Here is a 21,783-nt window from a genome sequence, read left to right as displayed (position 1 = left end):
TCAGATCGGATCAGTATAGTGTATAGCTACCATACAAACTGAACGATCGGAAGCAAGCGCTTGCATCGAAAACTCTTTTATTTCAGGAGATATGTTTGGAAAATTTGGCAGAGTTATTATCTACGGCAGCAATGTAATCTCCGAAAAATTGTTCAGATCAGATCACTATAGCATATAGCTGCTGGAGTAAAGCGTTTGCATCGAAAACTCTTTCATTTGACGAGATATGTTTACGAAATTTGGAATGAATGATTATCTAGGACAACAATGTAATCTCCGAAAAAATTTCTACGGCAGCAATGTAATCTCCGAAAAATTGTTCAGATCTGATCACTTATATCATATAGCTGCCATACAAACTGAACGATCGGAATCAAGTGCTTGTATGGAAAACTCTTTCATTTGGCGAGGTATCTTCACGAAATTTGGCACGGCATGTATTATTATTTAAGGCAATAATTCAATCTCCGAAGAAATTGTATAGATCAGATCACTATATCATATAGCTGCCATATTAACTGAACGATCAGAGTAAAATGCTTGTATGGAAACCTTGTTTTTTTTGACGAGGTATCTTCACGAAATTAGACACGAGTTATTGTTTAAGGCAACAGTGTATTCCCCGCAGAAATTGTTCAGATCAGATCACTATGTCATATACATAGCAGTCATAGAAATTGAACGATCGGAATCAAGTTCTTGTAAGAAGCCTTTGTATTTGTGAAGGGTATTATATCTTCGGTGCAACCGAAGCTAACGTTTTTTCGTGTTTTTGCTATTAACCGTGCGTTCTCGGAACTTTGTCTTCATATAAATCCACAGTCAATGGAATTGAAGTCTGGACTCTGAAGAGTATGTGGCTGCCCTTTTTTAACGTGCTACAACAACATTCCTTAACCACTTAAGTAGAATGCTTCGGGTCGTTATTCTGAATAAAGCAAAAGCCATCATTTAAATTTACGTTTAATTTGTACTTCCTTTTCAGTTAAGTTTATATTTTTTAATATAAAGCGACAAAAATAGTTTAGCTTCATCGGGCGAATCGAACCATTATTTTGGTGATAAATATACATCTTCAATATGAAATGACAAACCAAACTGAGTATAAATCAAGTAAAAAAATATAGCCTCATTGAAAACCACACGTCTAAGAAAACATCAGTTAATACATTTTACAATTTTAATGAACCTAATTAATTATATACAGTATGCTAGAGTACCACTTAGTACCTTTTTTGTTGCTGAAATTGAGCTCGGCCAATAGTAAGACCGACCCCGTGAAGTAACAAACGAAACAATTTAGACGCACAAAAATGTAACGAAACGAAACTGTTTGTATGTTGATCCAACGTATTTTAATTTAGTCAAAATAAATTTAGAGAGTGCTGACTTGCGAGTATATTTTTTTATTTCATAGGAAAAACAAAAGGAATTTATTAACGCGATTTCAAAGGGAGCCGAAGCAGACCAGCTGTGTCCTATAGTTATTATTTGGCGGTATGATCAAACTCACATAAAATACGAGTGGATGAAGGGATCGCCTCTTAACATGGATTTCAACCTATATGATTCCAGTGAGCAGGTTATAAACTTAACTAGACGTTACATTGGCAACACCATCCAAAGGCTCTTAAGAACAAGTGAGACATTCAGCTACGAAGCTTTTGTCAAAGTAAGTAACGAGCAATAAGTGTTTTAATTCATATTTATAGTACATGTAGCAAATAGTGTATAAGAAAATTTAAATTTTAACTTTAAAACTTAAGAGCCCTCAAATTTCGAAATCAGCTTTAGGGATGTTGCTTTCCAAAACGCACTTCAAAAGACATATGCAAATTCCTTAAAAAAGCTAAAATATATATATGACTAATTTAATCAAAATGTAATGACTGAAACTTACTGAGTTATCTCTCTCTGAGAAGTAGAACAAAATTTATTTATTACTTTTTGTTTAATATAATAAGAATTATTATTATACCTCGCAACATCAAATGATTGGGCCTTACTTACCTAACGATTGTTAAATCGTAACGTAATCGAAATGGAGGAAGGGTTCACAATACCTCAATTATTTTAATAAAATTAACCAATTTTTGTCGTTTCTAAAAACTTAGATGTCTTAATAAAATGCCAGAAAAATATTTGCTGGACACTACGGAGTTAGATAATTGTGTAGTATAGAACTACTCACCATTAATAAATTTTATTAAAGTATGCAAACAGTATAAAGGCTGCTTTTATAATGATATGTTAATTTATTAGCCAAGACAGTACAAAACATATGCATGGTATATACATATGAATGTACATAAACAAAGGTTTTTATGCGTTTATGCATTTACATATGTATGAGCAATACGTATGCGTTCAACAATCATAAATAAAATCAACAAGTAAGGAAGTTCTAAGTTCGGGTGTAACCAAACATTTTATACTCTCGCAACTAGCAAGGATAAAAGCCCGGGAAATTACTTCAGGTGTTGGCAAAATTTTATGTTAAAGGTAGTATTGATCCGATTCAACCCATTTTTGATACAAAAACATACTATTATCGAGAGTTTCATTTACTTATTCTATTATATCAATTTCAATTATATATCTTACACATTGACCGATATTTTCGGTAAAAAGTCAACTATAGGCACTGGGGTCTATTCAGTACCTAGGGGCTTGAACAGTTTTGGTTCGATTTAGACAATTTTTGGTTACAAGGTGGCATACTTCAAACGCATTATTCATGCACAGTTTTACCCCCATACAATTATTGTTGCTTCATTTGCATAGTGGAAAGTGAAAGAATCAGACGGAATTTAAAATGGTGTTATATTGGAAATAGGCGTGGTTGTAATCCGATTTCACCCATTTTCGCACAATAACATAGAAATATGAGAAGAATGTTATGTACTAAATGGCGGTACCACACCCTCTGTCTAATTTGGAACGCGGTTCCTTCAAAGTCATCTCATATCATCCCAGAGCTCAAATTTAATATCAGTGGCGTGTATAGTGATTCAAATTGAAATTTCAACAGCTAAAATTTCTAGTTACAATATAATAAATTGTTACATTTTCATTCATTAAGAGAAAACAATAAAGTCTTTTTAATTTTGAAAAGTGAGTCAGATAAGTCAAATGTGCTGGAATGAGAATTAATATCATGACATATACGGCGTAATGGCTTGTTTAGTTCAAAATTCGACCTACAGGATTTTAACAGTAAAGGTCTTAACTGCCTCAAAAGCGAACCGGGATATTAAATTTAATTTCAGACAGGAGAAGAGAACTGCAAACTATTCCATTCAAGATTTTCACTAAGAATATTATGCCAAGCATTTCCCTACGACTAGAAAGTGTAGGTAGATTAATAAGTTTTAAACGACTAGTGTATGGAGGTAGACTTACCCTAGAATCCCATCGGAAATGCGCTAAGGCGAAAAGTAAAAATTGTTTTTGAACAGACTCTAACTGGTCAGAATGGATTTGGTAGTTAGGGTTCCATACAACAGAGCCATATTCCAATATAGGTCTAACCAAAGTTGTATAAAGTGTTTTAGTAATATACGGATCTCTAAATTCTTTAGACCAACCTTTAACACAACTGAGGACAGTTTTTGCTTTCAAGACCATGGTGTCAATATGAAGACAAAAATTAAGCTTAGGGTCCATTATAACTCCCAAATCAACATACAAATAGTTAAAAACTTGCTCCAGAATATGGTGTTTTATTACATAAGAAGAGGGGTGCACAGATCTACGAGAAAAGCACATCGTCTTACATTTATTCAGATTCAATGGCAAATCATTTCTATCACAACATGCAACCATATTGTTTAAGTCTGTTTGCAACAGACACCTTTCCTCAGTTAAGGTGTATGATTTAAAAAGCTTTACGTCGTCAGCGTATATCACTCGTTGTGCTCTATTATAAAGATAGGAAGCTACCCATTGAAGAAGTCTTGGCTGAAAGCCCAGTAGATCAAGTTTATGTATGAGAATCGAGAGGTTTACTTTATCGAAAGCTTTGCTAAAGTCTGTGTATATAACATCTGTATGCTTATGTTCCCTAAAACCCAATGATACATGGTTTAAAAATTCAAGCAAGTTTGTTAAAATCGATTTCCCTTTACGAAATCCATGGTGAGATGTGGAAATTAACGGAGAAATCGAAAAGGTTATATGGTCAGTGATGATAGCTTCAAAAAGTTTAGGTATAACTGATAGTTTTGCGATACCTCTATATTTTTCAATGTTGGATCTAAATCCACTTTTATGCAAAGGAATTATAAATGACTGTTTCCATATTGAAAGAAATATACCGTGTTTAAAAGAGGAATTTAATATCCTTGTCAAAGGCAAGTAAATATATTTGGCACTATTTTTTAGGAAGCATGAGGCTATCATGTCTGGGCCGTAACTAAAAGATGGTTTTAACTTATTTGATTTAAGTAGGACGTCTTCTTCAGAAATAATTAGAGCGTTAATTAAAGTATTCGAACACAGAACGTGCTGATAAGAAAAAGTTTTGGAAGAATTATTATAGTAGTTTGACTTGAAAAATTCTTCAAACATATTGGATATAATAACATTGTCAGTTGAAATGATAGATTTGTATTTCATCGCGGACGGAAATTTGGAAATCCTGCGTTTGGAGTTGACGAAATCATAAAACGATTTTGGATTACTTACAACATTCTTTTTACTTTATTTAAGTAATTAGTATAACATTTTTTGTTTAGGTCAAAATATTGTCGACGCAATACGGAATATTTTGAATAGTCGACAAGTGAACCGGTTTTTTTAAAATGTTTAAAGGTTCGAGTTTTTCTGTTTTTCAATTTATGTAACTCTTTCGACGACAACGGACTTCTACTTTTACTTTTATTATTAATTACTATTGAAACATACTTTTCAAATAATTTCGTAATAATGTTATTAAAATGAGAGACACTCAATTCAATATCACCATTATAATTAGGCCAAGATATTGTAGAAAGTTCTGTATTTAACTTTTTAAAATTAGCTTTTGCAAAGTTGAACCTAGTACGGAAGCACGAAGTTTGATAATTATTATCGCGTACATTGCTCATGATTTCGACAGATATTACTGGTTACTCTGAATAACGGAACACTTTGAAGAGGTATCAACGTATACTAAATCTAAGCATTTACCAAATTTATTCGGAATCAAATTAATTTGGTTCAGACCCAACTCGGACATTTTTTCGAAAAACTCATGAAAACAAGACCGATTGCAAATCGGTACGATATAGTCATCGAAAGCCTTCCACGAAGCACACGGTAAATTGAAATCTCCTAATACGATTAATGAAACTGCATTATTTGCCATCGAAGTAGCACTATTTATTAAAGAAGCATACTGCATGTATACAGATAAGTCCGAATGGGGTGGTATATAAACCAGGGTTAAATAAATAAAGCAACTATTAACATAGACTCTAATACATTTAAATTCAAATGAGTCGGTTCCTGGAACAAGAACATCTTCAGATGGGACAGAGGAATGCACGGCAAATAGAACACCTCCACCGATTCTGTTCAGTCGATCACATCTAAATATTTGAAATTCGCTATTTAAAACTTCATCAAAATGTGAGGTTTTAACCATGTTTCTGTAAATCCAATTATATGGAAATTAAAATTGGAACTGTTTAAATATAAGTCGGTTAATTTTGTATTAAGACCTGTAACATTTTGATAATAAATGCTTAGCGAATTCTTACCAATCAGTTTTTTATATCGGTGGTTGCTTTTGGTAATTTAGCAATGTTTTCCTCAGTTTGACTTCTTAGTTTAGGCTTAAATTCGCATATAAAAGCCCCAGGTGGCCAGAATGAACTATCTAAGATCTTTTTGAATGTTTCAAGAGATACGTCTATTTTAAACGATGATATACTTCTATCATAATTGAAGTTAAATTTACGGATATTGATATGATCAATTTTTAAACGTGACGAAATGTAAGACTTAATGTCCTCAACCAAGGTATTTTTGGCAAGTCTAGAAATAAATATAGACTTTTTAGGTGAAAATACGACCAAATTTTTAATAGATGTTACTAAGTTATTAGGGGGAGCCTCTGGAATTGTGAGACACTTATTACTATTAGATAGAGCTTTTGGGGAATTGAGCTCTTTGGAAGTTGACGGCTTATCACCTAGAGGGCAAGGAGAAGAGATATTTATTAGGTAATTGGGCGGAGACGTTCCTTTCTGTACAGAAGAACTAAGTGTTATTTCATCGGGAGGACGTTTACGCTTAGGAGCAGGTTTGGAGGATTCATGAGAATCATTCGGGAACTTAAAAGATTTGAACAATTTTTCGTAGTGCCTAAATTTTTCAGTAAGGGTTACAAGATCTCGACCGATTTCGTTAAAGCCATTGCGTGTCTCCCTATAAACTTTAAATAGATCGATTTCAATAGATCTACAATTTACACAGGAACAACGCAGTCCCTTACAGTCGAGAATAGAATCTAAGATTCTACCTGTCAGTCCAGCACACTTAATATGGGCAAGCCCATCACAAAGCCAGCATGAAACATAGCGATCTGACTCGCTTTTAATGTTACAATTAGGGAAGTTACAAGACATAATAAACAACAAGAATGAAGATCAAATAAAAGAGTAAGTAAAAAAAAATTTAATGGATGTAGAATAAATTAGTGTGTTAATAGAATAATAGCAAATTTTTGAATTTTTTTTTATCAAAGTTCAAAACCAAAACAGTTTGAAAAAGCAATATAGCAAGCAGTTTTAGATTCACTGGAACAAATAAAAGGCTACACGCAACACAGCTGTGATTAAAGAAGTAAATGAGATAAATAAAGAGAGAAAATAGAATAAAATAAACAAAAATTCGAAAATTTAAACTTTTTAATAATGCACAAAACTTAAGAACATTTAATACCTAGCTTGCAACACAGAGTTAAATCACTAAATATTGAATTAAATCACTAAAAAATCAATTAAAGTTTAAGAATGTTGCAAAATTAAACACAAAAGTTTACAGCAATAAAATTACAGCTTTACAGCTTGAAGTGTTGCCGAGATATGCACAATAAAGCTATTAGGGGGCAAGACCAAAACTTTTAAAACTGCAGATGCCCCTCCCTAATGTGATCCTGCGTACCAAATAACAGTCTTCTATCTTATCGTGGAGCTTAGTTATGGCAATTTATTTGTTTTTGAGTAATGGCGTTTTGTAGGCGTGGCAGTGGTCCGATTACGCCCATCTTCAATACAAACTGTCTTACGGTACCAAGAAACATGTCTACCAAGTTTCATAAAAATATCTTAATTTTTACTCAAGTTACAGCTTGCACAGGACGGACGGACAGACAGGCACCCGGATTTCAACTCGTCTCTTCATCCTGAACATTTATATATACATAACTTTATATCTAACTCGATTAGTTTTAGGTGATACAATCAACCGTTATGTGAACAAAACTATTATACTCTGTAGCAACCGGTTGCGAGAGTATAAAAATGCATATATAATCGTAAACTAAATATATGTACCTATATACATAAAAATAAATTCATATCACATAATAGAGATAATATACAATATACACACAAGTACATACATTGAGTTGTACATTTAAAAATAACCCCATGTCATGCTTATCCCGAACAAGAAATTTTTTTTCAACACGATGGGGATCCGAAGCACACAGCAAAACTTGTAAAGGAATGAATTGGAAAACAACATTTTAAATTAATGGAGTGGCCAGCACAAAGTTCCGACCTCAATCCGATTGAAAATCTTTGGTCAATAGTGAAAAGACGGATCGGGCAGTACGAAACAGCTCCAACAAACATGGGCAACCTTTGGGATCGTGTAACAGCAGAATGGAGTCGTATTCCGAAAGATATTATTGAAAATTTGGTAGAGAGCATGCCAGACCGCGAAAAAGAAGTCATTTCCAATAAGGGTCTATGGACAAAATATTGAAATCTATTTAGTTATTGAACTATTTTTAAACGTGCAAAATTGAGTTTATGCGAGTTTCTTTCGTTTTTTCTTTCAAACTCTTCAAATTTTTCTCATTAGTCATTGTTTCTTTACTAGAATTTGTTACAAAATAAATATTAAAAATAAAACAAAACAAAAATTTGGATTTGCTTGTGTGGTTTTGTTTTTATGGGTGATGAAAGTCAGTTTTGTAAACATGCACTCAATTCTGCTCGCCACTGTATATACAGCCGAAGGAGACTTGTTGTTTTTGAGATATTTGCATTCAAAGCCCAAAAAGTACGCTATTTAAAGTTTGCAATCGTATGTATGTAGTATGTAGCTATCGTAAACCTTATTAGTATTTGTTTGCACAACTATTTTATTATTGTATAAATAAGCTGAATTAAAGAAAAACTTTAATTATGATTCAAAGCTATTTGTGCATTATTTAATATGTAATATGTATACGCGTCAAAACATTTTCGTGAAGTGTAAGTGGATATAAAAGTGAGCAATATATGTAAAAGATTCACTATATATATTTTAACCCCGAATTAGAGGGATGTTATTCTAAAGCCACTTCGTTAAAATCAACACATTTAAAAGCATATTTCTAAGAAATATTAAAGTTGGGACCTCTCCCTAAGGCTGGGCTATTCATAAACGGCTTCCTGTTTCCTTAATTGTGAATGGCGAAGCTGTTTTTTGCTACTTCCCTTAAATTTTATTACTGATAGAACCGCGGCTTATATGCCTCATTAAACTAACTAACTAATCCAACATTTATTTAGTACGCCTTATTCGCTTCGCAAATTATTTTATATAGTCATCATCGAAGTCCATTCCAATTAAACAATATACTTAAAAATGCCAAACTAAACTAAAAATTTGTTGTCTTCTTCCCAAAAATAACAGTAAATCAAATATTAAAATGTATCAATGTTGGCGTGTATAACTGGACGCATGTGTTTCGTTTGGTTTTCCGATGAAATTACTTACGTTTAAAGAAATAAATAAATATTTGAAATCAAAAATTTCTAGAAAATTTAATAATTATTGAGATTTTTGTAGCATCTTACGATTTTGACAAATATCCGACAAGTATTGCTCTGCACTGTAGATACATATACTCGTACATAGGCTTCCAATTAAAAATTAAAAACTTTTTATATGAGTAATCAACACTATTATTTCTAATGTAATTCTTTCTATATTTATATCTAAATGCTTTCATCGTTATACGTATAAATGTATTCTTAGCTTATTTAGAATCTAAAATATGTATGTATGTACATCTTATTCTACATGTATAAGTAATGGTAATAGACGAAATTCTCTTTCCACTACTATGAGTGGCTTACTTTGCGCTTAATAAAGATATTCTTATCATTCAGCGCCGCCAGAACAACAATAGCGAGTGCAATCATAGCATAAAACCTGTTTTGATTATTTAATATGTTGGAGTATTATCAGTCACCTAAGCAGCAACAACAGTGTGGTGTTATATTAAGTTAAGTCACTAACCGATCATGCTTTACCTTTCCCACTGGCGTCAACCGTAATGCGGACTTTTGGAAATCGGTTCCCTCATTCATAATTATTGCAACTAAGACCTTGAAAACGGCAACGCAATGAAGGTAAGCATGAGTTCAGAAAAGCAAAAGGACATAGAATCCTTACGAACAACGACAATTTCCACAGTGAAAGCATAATCGGTGGAGCTCCAGTATCCTAATCATATATTAGAGGAATCCTGTAGTTGAATCAGACCCTCTGCACATCGAATCAAAGAAAAATTCGAGCAACAATCAAGTCAACACACGTACAGTCTGGCGAATTGGCGAATGTTAAAAAATTTAGTAAAACAGACGTGGATATTTATTTAACATTCAATTAAGAATTTTTGTAAATTGGTCCTTAAAATATGTAAAAGGTAAAAAAAAACCAAATGTTTTACGTTACGTAATATTTTAATTGAGATACTTAAGAGCACATTGGAGCCACATAATGAAAATTATTCATACTTCTTTTAAGTTATCGATGTAAAGAGGGACTGCAGAATTCAGCTACAGGATTCCACGAAGTTATAAGCCAGGATACTGGAGCTGGATTTCAATACTTCGATTCATCGCCATCCTCTACTTTAATTAAACAGGGACCTAAACCAAATCCAAAGTCACCAAGTTAATCCACCCATAGCTTTCAAACGTGTTCATGAGCCATCTGGATCCTTTCACAGACATCATTTAAAAACACAACGAGTTAATCATATGCTTGAAGCGATGGCTATAGTGTGTGACGAGTTCAGTGATGTGGGGCATAGCGAGCATTTTAGCCTTTCGCACGCTAATAATGGGCACCATGAAGAGCTCGAATATGACGTTAGTAATTTTAACGACGAGATCAATTTTTTAGATTGAATTAGCCCCTAAAAATTACATTAAAGGTCTTCCTTTCCTACATTGAATTCAGTTAATGAAAAAACCATTTATTTTAAAATCAATTAACTGAATTAATACCATTATTAAAAAGTGTTTAATCAAGATTATTGAATATACCTCAACATTTTATTTGCTAAAAAATTTAAACTCTTTCGATGGTATAAACGGGTATCACTTCTTTAAACGCATTGAAGGGACAATCGATATATGATCTGGATATCTATATCATCGAAATGATAAAATGCAACTTCAGCATCTGTATTGTAATCAAGTTCATTTGAAAGAATCTGTTCCTGTAAATATCCGTACCGAACCGAGCTTTACCTTACAACACAAAAGTGGAAGGTACTATTCGCACTCTTACAGAGAAACCCATTTATAGTAAAAGTTGCAACTCACACATTCATGTCGTGACAAAGAAAGGTATCGACGGGAAAGGAAAGCAGAAGTTGCGGGTGGGAATTGATTTCAGAAAACTACAGGATTCATCGATTAAACAATTCCTGATCGCTACCCTATACCTGACCCTATTGTCATACTATCGAATTTAGGCACGTCACGCCACTGCACTACCAAATACTTGAAATCGGGCTTAACATGCGCGGAAGAGATAGGAAAAAGACAGCATTCAATGTAAATAATGGCGAATACGAAATTTATCGCTTGCCATTCAGTTTAAGGAATGCGTGAAGATGTTCTGCGGGATCATCGATGACATCATTATTTTTTCTACCGATGCAGAATCACATTAAACCCATGCTAAAACCATTTTAAAAACAGTATAAGCATTTGGAATGAGGGTGTCGTCTGAAAAATCGAGTTTTTGGGATTCTTGGTCTTGTAAAATGAGCAAAAGGCTTATCCTAGTAGGATTAGAGATATTATTAATTACAAAACACCAGGGACGTTACGTGGCTTGCGCTCTTTCCTCGGTTGTTGTTGTTGTTGTGGCGGCAGAATTTTGTCGAGTTGACAGTCCTTGGCCGGAAAAAATACGGTCCGTTCCGGTTACGTAGACCCGACTGTTATGGAAACGGCTCTTTCCTCGGTCTTACAGGCTGCTATCGTAGACCCGTCAAAGACTATGCTGCCATTGTTAAGCCTTTAACAAAATGTTACGGGTGAAAAAAATGGTCACGTCGGAACAAATACATCAAAAAAAAATGAAAATTACTCTAGATCCAGAAGCTTTGTCTACATTTGTTAAAATCAAGAAAATTCTTTCATCAGAAGATGTCCTCTTACAATATCCTGACTATGATCCACCATTTGAATTAACGACCGACGCTTTCTCTAACGCTTTGGGTACAGTGTTTTACCAAAATAATCGGCCCATAACAATGGTTTCGCGTACTCTTTCCGAAACTGAACAAAATTTTGCTACAAATACACTCGAAATGCCAGCTTTATTTAAGACTTTAAAAACTCTCCGTCACTATCTATATGGTATTAAAATTATACGCATTTTTAACGTTCATCAACCACTTATATTTTCAATTTCCGAAAATAATATGAAGAGATAGCGTGTCTTTGTTGAGGAGTTTTCACCAACCTTCCATTAAAAGCCAGGACGGGCAAATATAGTGGCTGATGCCTTTCTAGGCAATTCATTAACAATCTTAGTGAATTGAGCGAAACAGGACATAGCGAACAATATCTCAGTTACGTAATTAAAACAATAAAGTCCCCGAAAAATCAATTCAAAACCCAGCTGTTTTTGTCAAAAGTCGCAACTGTAAACAAACGTAATCCTTTAGTATCGTCTTATCCTGGAGTTAAATTTTTACATACGCAACTACTGGTAATAGATGTAATAAACAAAACCGATCAAGTATAAACTTCAATTCCCAATTATCCTGGTGAAATTTTGCATCCCGATATTTATATAGCAGATAAACAGCATCTTCTAACATGTATCGATAAGTTTTCAAAAAATGGCATCGTGAAACCTTTTTCGTGCCGATTGACGTTAGATATTATTTGTTAATATTCCCAAGAGACAAAGTTAATTTGTTTAGGTAATAAAAAGACTTTCCAATCCAATTTAGTAAAAATCAACTTAAGAGATAATTTTTCAATTACGCAATTTTTTGTCCAAACATTAGTGAAACCAGCGGGCAAATCGAAAGGTTTCAGTCAACTCTTTTAACTCATTAAAGAACAGCAACAGCTGAACGAAACTGTAGAGCTCCTTCTTTTAGCGACAAATAAGTACAACCATACCATACATTCTACAACAAATGCCAGGCCCATAGACATATTTTATAACTGTTCATCTGAAAAGCTATTCGAAGTCCACGAAAGATTGGTTAAAACACAGGAAAAGTCCCTAAAGCGTTATATTAAAAATAAAGCAATGAAAACTTATGAGCCAGGAGAAAAGGTTTTCTTGAAAATAAATCGAAGATTAAGAAAAAAATTAAATAAAATTTTTGTTGAAAAAACGATCGAAGGAGATTAAGATACTGCGGTTTTAATTGACAGGAAAAAATATCATAAAAGTTATCTCAGATGTGTATTTTAATTTTCCTTAAATGTCTAATAGTAACATAAATTAACATACATGTAAATAAAGTCACAAGAACCATTAATAAAATTTGTTTCATCAATTTTGAATATTAACAACAACAACAACAACAACAAAATACAATTTGTAATAAATTCAGATAACGCTTTGTACTAAGCTATTCGAGTTACACAAAAATAAACCAAAATGGAGTATTGTATCGTTAAGTATTCAAACTGTAAAGCAGTTTGAAATGTCATTGCCGCAAATTATAAATTATTTTTCATTACATTCAAAAATTTACAATTATATACCTATAGAAGAAATTGTAACAAATTAACGCTTTGAATTAAGCTATTTTAATTACACATAGACCTACAATGAATTGTTATATTGGTAAGATATTTAAATTGTAAAACCATGTAAATTATGCTCCATCATGCTAAATAAGCCGCCGAAGTTGCAAACAATTATGATAGTCAAAATTTGTGAACACTTCTACCAAATACCTATAGCTGCCAAACTTAAAAGTGGATAAATAGATCCCGCAACATGGAGGGTAGTTATGGTGATAGGCGAATTTCTCTTTCCACTACTATGATTGGCTTACTTTGCGCTTAATAAAGATATTCTTATCATTCAGCGCCGCCACAACAACAATAGCGAATGCACTCATAGCATAAAACCTGTTTTGGTTATTTAATACGTTGGAGTATTATCAGTCACCTAAGCAGCAACAACAGTGTGGTGTAATACTAAGCTAAGTCACTTTACCTTTCCCACTGGCGTCAACCGTAATGCGGACTTTTGCAAATCGGTTCACTCATTCATATTTAATGCAACTAAGGCCTTGAAAACGACAATATGGCAATGCAATGAAGGTGGGCATGATGAACAGAATAATGAAAAAGAAACAAGCAGAATAAATTAGACCGCTGACCAAACAAGTCGTGTATTATAATTAACTTATATTTACACATAAAACTGCAATATTTACAACTTTAAGTATTTATATAGTCTTAAAACTTGAACTGATGAACAGATATACATACATGTATGTATGTATGTATATACCCATTTGAAAGGGAAATCAGATTCCCACTTTAATTTAACATTATTGCACAGAATATCGTATAAAGGAATGCACTTGTGACTTTTGATATACAATGGAAATATTATTATAGTTATTTTATAATAATAATTTTGTAACATTAATTTTGCATATCTAGACATAAACTAGATAAGGCTAAATAAATGTGCGTATATTCGGATATCGATGTTTGTATCCAGAACGAGTGATCCCAAAAAGTATAAGGACGAATCGATCAAAGGTTAAAAAAGATGTTTTAGTAGGATCGCTGTTTAATTGAAGCAGAAGATCGCTTTCGTATTGGATAAGGTGAGCGCGTTGTATCGCTATTGGGTCGAATGAGGTTAATCTAATGTGGCTGAGCGGTGACCCAGTCCCTTTTGTTAATTGCTGGTGAGGTGTCATCATGTGTGGTATTCTCGGATGTTGAATGTGTTGGCGTTGTCGTATGTGGTAAGATCCTGGGAGTGTTCTCAGGTGTGGTGGGGTGGGTTGTATTAGGGAGCGCCTGTTTTGTGCGGAAAATGTTATGTGGGTAGACATAACACATTTAAACAAAACTAATTAATATTTAAAATCTTTACAACGTAATCTATGTATAGAGATTTAATCTTTAATTTATGTTTATGTTACTTATTTCTATTATGACTGAATGCTATAGAATGTAAATCTAAAGTTATTTGTTCCTTTGACCGTTCTGCAAACTCTTCTGAAAAAGCAAAAAATTTTTGGAATGCTATAATACATTTAGTATATGTAATTTTATAAAGCTCACCAAAAATTACATCAATGCACTTTAGATTCAAAAGCGCCATTAACCCCACAACGAACAAAGGACACCGTTCACACTTCGTTTATGGCGGTTTACTTTTCCAGTAGTCGCATCGCTTTTAACTACGCTTCCGCTACTATTAGGCAGATGTTCTGCCGACATGACAATTTTGGATGAATGCTCCAAATACTTTTCGTGCTGCATGTTACTGGTGATGCGGCCAAGATTTATCTGGGTACTGGCCGCACCACTTTATATTCACGAAAAAATTTTCTTTGTTCCTGAACCTTAGCTTTTGCCGGCATCTGAAATAAAAAAAACTTTTGCGTACCAATAGTAATTAAAAGAAGTTTAAAAGTAAAATTACCTTTTCGGCAAGAACATTTTCAATAATGGAGAATCGGCATCCATATTGACCTTTTGGTCATCACAAATACCCTTATTGTCCTTGGTACACATGTTTCTTTGGCGTAATCGGACCACTGCCACGCTCACGAAACGCCATTAAGACAAATAAATTGCCATAACTAAGCTCCACAATAAGATACAAGACTGTTATTTGTAAGTGTAAGGGGCATCTGCAGTTTAAATTTTGTTTAAAAGTGGGCGTGGACCCGCCTCCTAATAGGTTTAATGTCCATATATTCTAAACCGCTAAAGCTATAATAACAAAATTCACTGTGAACAAATGTTTTAAGCACCTCTATTCACAGTGTGAGAATGGGTGAATTTGGGTGACAACCCCGCCCACTCCGCATATAATGGTACTGTCAAAAACTACTAAAAGCACGACAAATCAAGCCCTAAACAGGCCAGAGACATTTAATTTTATCTCTGGGATGGTATGAGATGAATTTATAGGAACCAAGTTCAAAATTAGACAGTGGGTGTGGCACCGCCCACATTTAGGTGAAAACCGATATCTTGGGATCTACTTAACCGATTTCAAGCAAATTCGGTACATAATATTCTTCTCATATTTCTATATTATAGTACGGAAATGGGCGAAAACGGAATAAAACCACGCCTATTTCCCATATAACAGCATTTTAAATTCCATCTGATGTTTTCACTTACCAATATGCAAATCAAGCACCAATGAATGTATCGGGATAAAACTTTGTATGAATAGCGCCTTTGAGTTAGGCGACCTTATTACCAAAAATGTCTAAATCGGATTAAAATTATGCAACCCCATTGAATATGTGGACCCCAGTTAATACAGCGAACATTTTATCGAGAATATCGGTCAATCTGTGAGATATGTTATAGAAATTCAAGTCCTTCCTTGTCTGATAATAATATGTCTGTGTGTCAAAAATGTATCGGGTCAATAATTCCTCTAGGCCCTATAATCGAACTATCGGCTGACTTTATATCGCATATTTCAGTAGATAAGTAAGATACCTTAGCAAAATTTACTGGAAGTATAATATTGGATATACTATGTGTAATGCCGAAAATATGGGAAATTGGTTCACAAATTACCTAAACTATCATATACTACATATATTGATTTTCTTTGTTGTAACAAAGCGTATGCACTTGAAGGTATTTTCCTATAGGTATTTACATATTTAATAAAATTTATTACCTTCCAAAACGTTGGAAACTTTAATAGATTCATTAACCGATATCTCATGAAAAGCTCTTCCATATTAAATACAATCTAACAAAATCAACTAATCAAAATCATTAAAAAGAAGATGTAAAATGGGTACTAATAAATACTTATTAATACTAGAGCTACGAACCGGTCAAAATTACCGGTTGCATCATTTATTAATACCATTTCCTCTTTATTCCTATTCTATTTTGTTCTTACGCTTCTAATTTTCAGAGAGAGAGAGAGACCTATTTGAAATAGGTATATGGTAAATCTTCGTACTTATGTATGTATGTATCTAAAGTATAACGTCTTTCCTCCTTATTATAAGCTACATAATATGACCTAAACCTTTGTTCGAATCTTTGGTTCTTTTTTTTTGTTGCTAAAACAGTATCTTTCTTTATTCTTTTTATAAATAAGTACAAAAGACCCAAAACTAGAAATTTTACTGGAATCTACAAAATGTGTTTGTTCTAAATACCTATTTTTAATTTGCTCCAAAATCTTATTCGGTTTTGTATTTACTTTTTTCAACAGTTATAATTTTCAAACTTATAGACCGAAAAATTATTTAAACGGCCATACCGCCTGACAATGAAGTAGCGCATTTACGTTAAAACAAATAAGATTGTTTCTTAAAATCTTATAGACGGAAAAGTTATCTAAACGGTCGTACCGACTGACACAATGAACTAGCGCATTAACGTTAAAACTAAAAAAATAATTCTGAAATTCTAATATGTAAAAAATGCTCGTGTCTGGTGCCAACACCTTCGAAACGGCTGGGCCGATTTTAATGAAATTCGGTGTGCTTTTCGGGTATGTCTGAGAATCGACCAACATCTATTTTTTTTATACCTCTAAATGTTTAGGGTTGCTGACCTCAAATATTATTATATTTTTATTGTTTTTATTTTTGCTTGATTCAGCATTGATCTCCCCCAAGTGTTCCCCGTGGTCACTTCTGAACCAGCAAACATTACGGTGAAAATGAAGCCGGCTTCCTTTTTCTTATTTTTTGTCCAATTTTTTTTTTTTTTGGTCTTATTTGTGTAGCGCTCGTAGAAGTTAGTGTTTTACGTTTCATTTTATTTTTTCAATGTAACGTTCAAGAGAATTTTATTCTCATAGTGAATTTAACATTATTTCTTACACCTAAAAATATCGATATCGCAGATATTGACATTTACAATCGTTGGGTGGTACCAGATTCACCTCTGCTGAGCAAAACATTCAATACATAGATATATTAATATTCTGATGTTCAATGAAGAGCAATATATTTGCAAGTATGTGAATAAATGAAGTGGATTTAGAATTAAAAATACTTATGAAAATACTCCTCCAATAAATGATAATGATGAAATATCGAATTACCAAATTGGCTGGCTTATCAGCTTCAATGAAGATGCCTGGCGTATCTTCGGTTTCCTAATTTATAAACAGGATCCAGCAGTTATCCATTCAGTTTTGCATCTCTCAAATGGCCACAGCGTACTTTTCACGAACTAGATCGTGCTACAATAATTGGGTCGTGTAACATATGTACAGTTAATCCTAGGCAGACTAAGGGGTTCTATCAGTGACTGTTGTCGGCTAATGCCACCGACCTATTGCCATTTCAAGTTATACATAAAGAAATAGATAACAATATTCAACGTATAAAAATCCATGTCTTGCACTAGGATTGATAGAAGATGATAATCATTGGAACAGTATGCTTTCTGCAGCTGCATCAAGTTGCACAGGAACAAAACTTCGTCTACTATTTGTTATAGTGCTGATGACATGTTTCCCAGTCCGAGTACACATGTTGTGGGATGATTATAAAGATTCGATGACTGATGATATATTATATCGACATCGTTCACCAAATGATACTGTCTAATTGGCAGCAACTGTTACTCGCAAAGTTTCACTACTAAAAGATGAACAAAAATTAACTTACGACCGTATTATGGTGGCAGTTTCGCATTGGCCGTTGCATTATCTGGCATAGCAGCAACTTTATTAGATGGGTGCAGAACAGCTCATTTAGTATAGTACAGTATAATTTATACAACCAATTTAATATATATTTGTTACTTTAATAAAAAATAATTTATTAAATTTGATTAAGTATACTTTTATTGTCTACAACTCTTCTTTCCTATTTAAATTATAATTACACCACCCAAACACTTAGTTATTTTGAAAAATCTGTCCTAAAACATATTTCTTAAAAAAACATTTCTTAAAATAATATAAATGGTAAAACAACGGTTGCCGGGTCAGCTAGTAACTTTATAAAATGCATTCTTGTCCAGTATTATTTTCAATATTAGATGACCTCTACCAAGAGATAAGTCAAATGCCGGCATGTAATAAGAATTTTCATCAACGCAGCGTTTCAAAACAAATATTCCACTATATAACAAAAACTGCCGGAATCCTGTAGATCTTTGATTATATATTTCACTGAAATTGCAAAATTCAGACGGTACGGATTTAGATAGAATCGTAGGCTATCAACTTCTCTGTCGGTTTCTTAAATTAAAAATTAAAATCTACTGTTTGAAAATTGTTTTGAATCCAAAAATACAAAACTTTCTCCTGGTATGTCATCTATTTATATCTTATCTCTGATTATACCCAGGAGATTTTTTGCAAATAATGGTCAATCATTTACACCTATTTTCTTTAAAGGGGGTATTCAGGTTAAGAAGCCTGAATTTTAGGCTCTTTTTCGGACCCGATACAAAAAAAAAAACCAAATATGTTTACTATACATTTTTTATATGTTTTTTTATTGATATTTAAAGAGACATTAAAAAAGTTCCAGGCCAGCAATGTGGGAGCTGCTGAAAAAATGGAGTGTCCTGGTGTGCAGGATATTATGACTCCCTTCAAACTTGAAACTAACTTGAAATGGAAATCCTTAAAGAGAAAAGGTTTGTTTATAACACTACGAGAGGATTTGGAAAAAAAATATTTTTTTCACATAATGGCGGCAGTTTGAAAAATATGTTTCGTTATTTCCCTTTTTTTGCCGTTCGGAATTTTTAAATAATGTAAAAAATTCCTTTTTTGAAAATCCTCTCGCAGTGCGATATTATAATGTATGAAGAAGCTCTGTATAAAAGTTTAAGTAAATCGATTGAGTAGAACTTAAGATATCATGCGCACCGTTTCTAAAAAAGTAGCTCAGAGAAAAACGAATTTAAAGCTCGCGCCGAGCAGCCAGTCGATTGTGTCGGCGCATCACGAAATGAGCGGAAACTCCAAAAATAATTGAAAAAAAATTTTTGAGGAACATATTGTTTAAGATTTATACTACAAAAATATGAAAAAAAAATCGATTTTTTTTTATTTCTAAACCAGAATACCCCCTTAAAGTTACAAGTCAGTCCGTCAGAGTGTTATGGGTTACATTATTTCTTATTACGCACGTCTTGAGTTGTAAGTTTATATTGTGAGGTAGGCCCGTATTGTTGTTAAAAGTAAGTCCATTTCCAATACGACTCTGTAACAACAAGAAAGCACAAATTGCACATTTGAGCGCGATTTATTTTTTTATTTAAAGTCCGATATACTAGTATTCATTAAAGAATCAAACAAGATACGCGTGCGCAATGAGGTTCCATGTACCAGATTAAGAAATTACATGAAGATAGCATCCAAATGAGCAGCAGACAGAGAGAACTGGGATGCGCTTGATAACAAATCATTGGCCATGATGACATTGAGTGTGAAGCCATCGCAATTGTGCTATTTAAAGAACTGCACAACTTCAGCTAGTGCCTGGAGAAAGCTAAAAGAGGTGCATCAACCCGGTAGGCCAGTAAGAAAAGTAGAAGGCGACGTTAAGCTCAGCTATATAAATAAATTTTGTTCAGCAATTGACAAGCTCTCGGAGGTTGACATTAAGCTTAGTAAAGAGCTGGCAGTAATAATATTGATTTCAAGCTTGCCCAAAAGTTATGAAAATTTCGTTGTAGCCATGGAAACACGCGATAGTCTGCCTTCGCTTGAGATATTAAAAATAAAGTTACTAGAGGAAAGAGATCGCAGAGGCAGTACATATAAAACGGAACATTACAGTGAACAACAGGCATTTCAAGCAACAACAGCAAAAGAGAAAAAGCGTGAGGAGAATAGTCATATTAAATGTTATAAATGTGGTCAATGAGGTTACTACAGAAATCAATGCAGAAATAGAGTCAAAGGGAAATCGGCAGAATCGCAATAACAACATAGATCGTTTACAGTTTGTATGTGATCTAAAACAAGCGAGAGGGTACCTGGACAGCGGCGCGACGGCACATATGGGTGGCTCACGTAATCTTTTTATAAATTATGTATCACAATCAGAGGATGTTGTGCTGGCCGACAACAATTTTACAGTGCAGTAGGCAGAGGCGACTTTGTAGTTCAAACCGATTTGTGTGAGCTAAGGTTGGAGAACGTATTGTATATCCCGCAAATGAAGGGGCATTTCGTGTCAAATTTAAAAAGCAGAGAAAAAAAAATTGTTTGTATTTGAGTGTATTAACAACACGTGTTTTGGTGCAGCGCAGTGCAGTGCAGAAATATGGCATAATAGATATGACCACTTAAATTATGGCATTCTGATGAAGCTTACAAAAAATAAAATGTTGTTGTTGGTGTTTGGCATAGAAAATGTGAAGTTCTCAGACAGTACGCAGTGTAAAACGTGTATGAAAAGTAAAATCCACACTCAACCGTTTAAAATGACGTCGAAAAAGCGAGCCAAACAATTGTTGGAGCTGCATATCGACGTATGTGGTTCATTTGAAAAGCGCTCTCTGGGTGGCTCATCATATTTTCCGACTTTCATAAATTTTCTCAAGTCAAAGGATGAGGTGTTTGACAATTTCGTAACTTTCAAGAAAATGGTCGAGTGTCAATCTGGGCAGAAAATCAAGGTCTTACGGAGCGACAACGGCCGGGAATACATCAATAAGCGTTTTGATGACTTTCTAAAGCAACAGGGCATAATGCGTCAACTGAACGGCGCTGCAGAACGAGTTAATCGCACTTTTGTTGAGATAGCGAGAAGTTTACTTGTTCACTCAAATTTGCCAAAGTTTCTATGGGCAGAGACCGTACAGACAGCGTGCTATATTCGCAACAGATCGCCAACTGCAGCGTTGATTGGCCTGACACCATATGAAGCATGGAGTGGTAGAAAACCGAACGTAAAAAGTATGTGTACATTCGGGTCAGTGGTTGTTGGCTTAGACAAAACACGTAAAAACAAATTTCAAGCGAAAGGTAAAGAGTACCGAATACCTAATCGTTGGACACTACGATCAAGAAAAGCGTCAAATTAAAGAAAAACGGAATGTTTTGTTCTACCAACATTTCAACGAACCCCAGCCAGAT

General features: G+C 33.8%; 1 protein-coding gene and 1 long non-coding RNA gene across 3 annotated transcripts in view; one reads left to right on the top strand and one right to left on the bottom strand.

Moving 5' to 3' along the window:
• l(3)80Fg (dnaJ homolog subfamily C member 16 l(3)80Fg) overlaps positions 1 to 21,783 on the top strand; it is a 405,661-nt gene that overhangs the window by 230,380 nt on the left and 153,498 nt on the right. For both annotated transcript variants that reach the window (XM_070113021.1, XM_070113022.1), the window contains one exon: positions 1,418 to 1,672. In XM_070113021.1, coding sequence (XP_069969122.1) covers positions 1,418 to 1,672 — 255 coding nt within the window. The remainder of the gene's footprint in view (positions 1 to 1,417; positions 1,673 to 21,783) is intronic.
• Positions 1,666 to 2,159, bottom strand: LOC138858952 (uncharacterized). Its single transcript, XR_011397988.1, has 3 exons — positions 2,011 to 2,159; positions 1,901 to 1,914; positions 1,666 to 1,839 (listed from the first exon to the last, which is right to left on the bottom strand). It is a non-coding gene; the product is annotated as an uncharacterized lncRNA (long non-coding RNA).

Source organism: Bactrocera oleae, chromosome 2 (assembly GCF_042242935.1).
Source record: "Bactrocera oleae isolate idBacOlea1 chromosome 2, idBacOlea1, whole genome shotgun sequence".
NCBI classification, from domain to species: Eukaryota; Metazoa; Arthropoda; class Insecta; order Diptera; family Tephritidae; genus Bactrocera; species Bactrocera oleae.
Note: the sequence above shows the minus strand (reverse complement) of the source record. Positions and strands in the feature narration are given on the sequence as shown.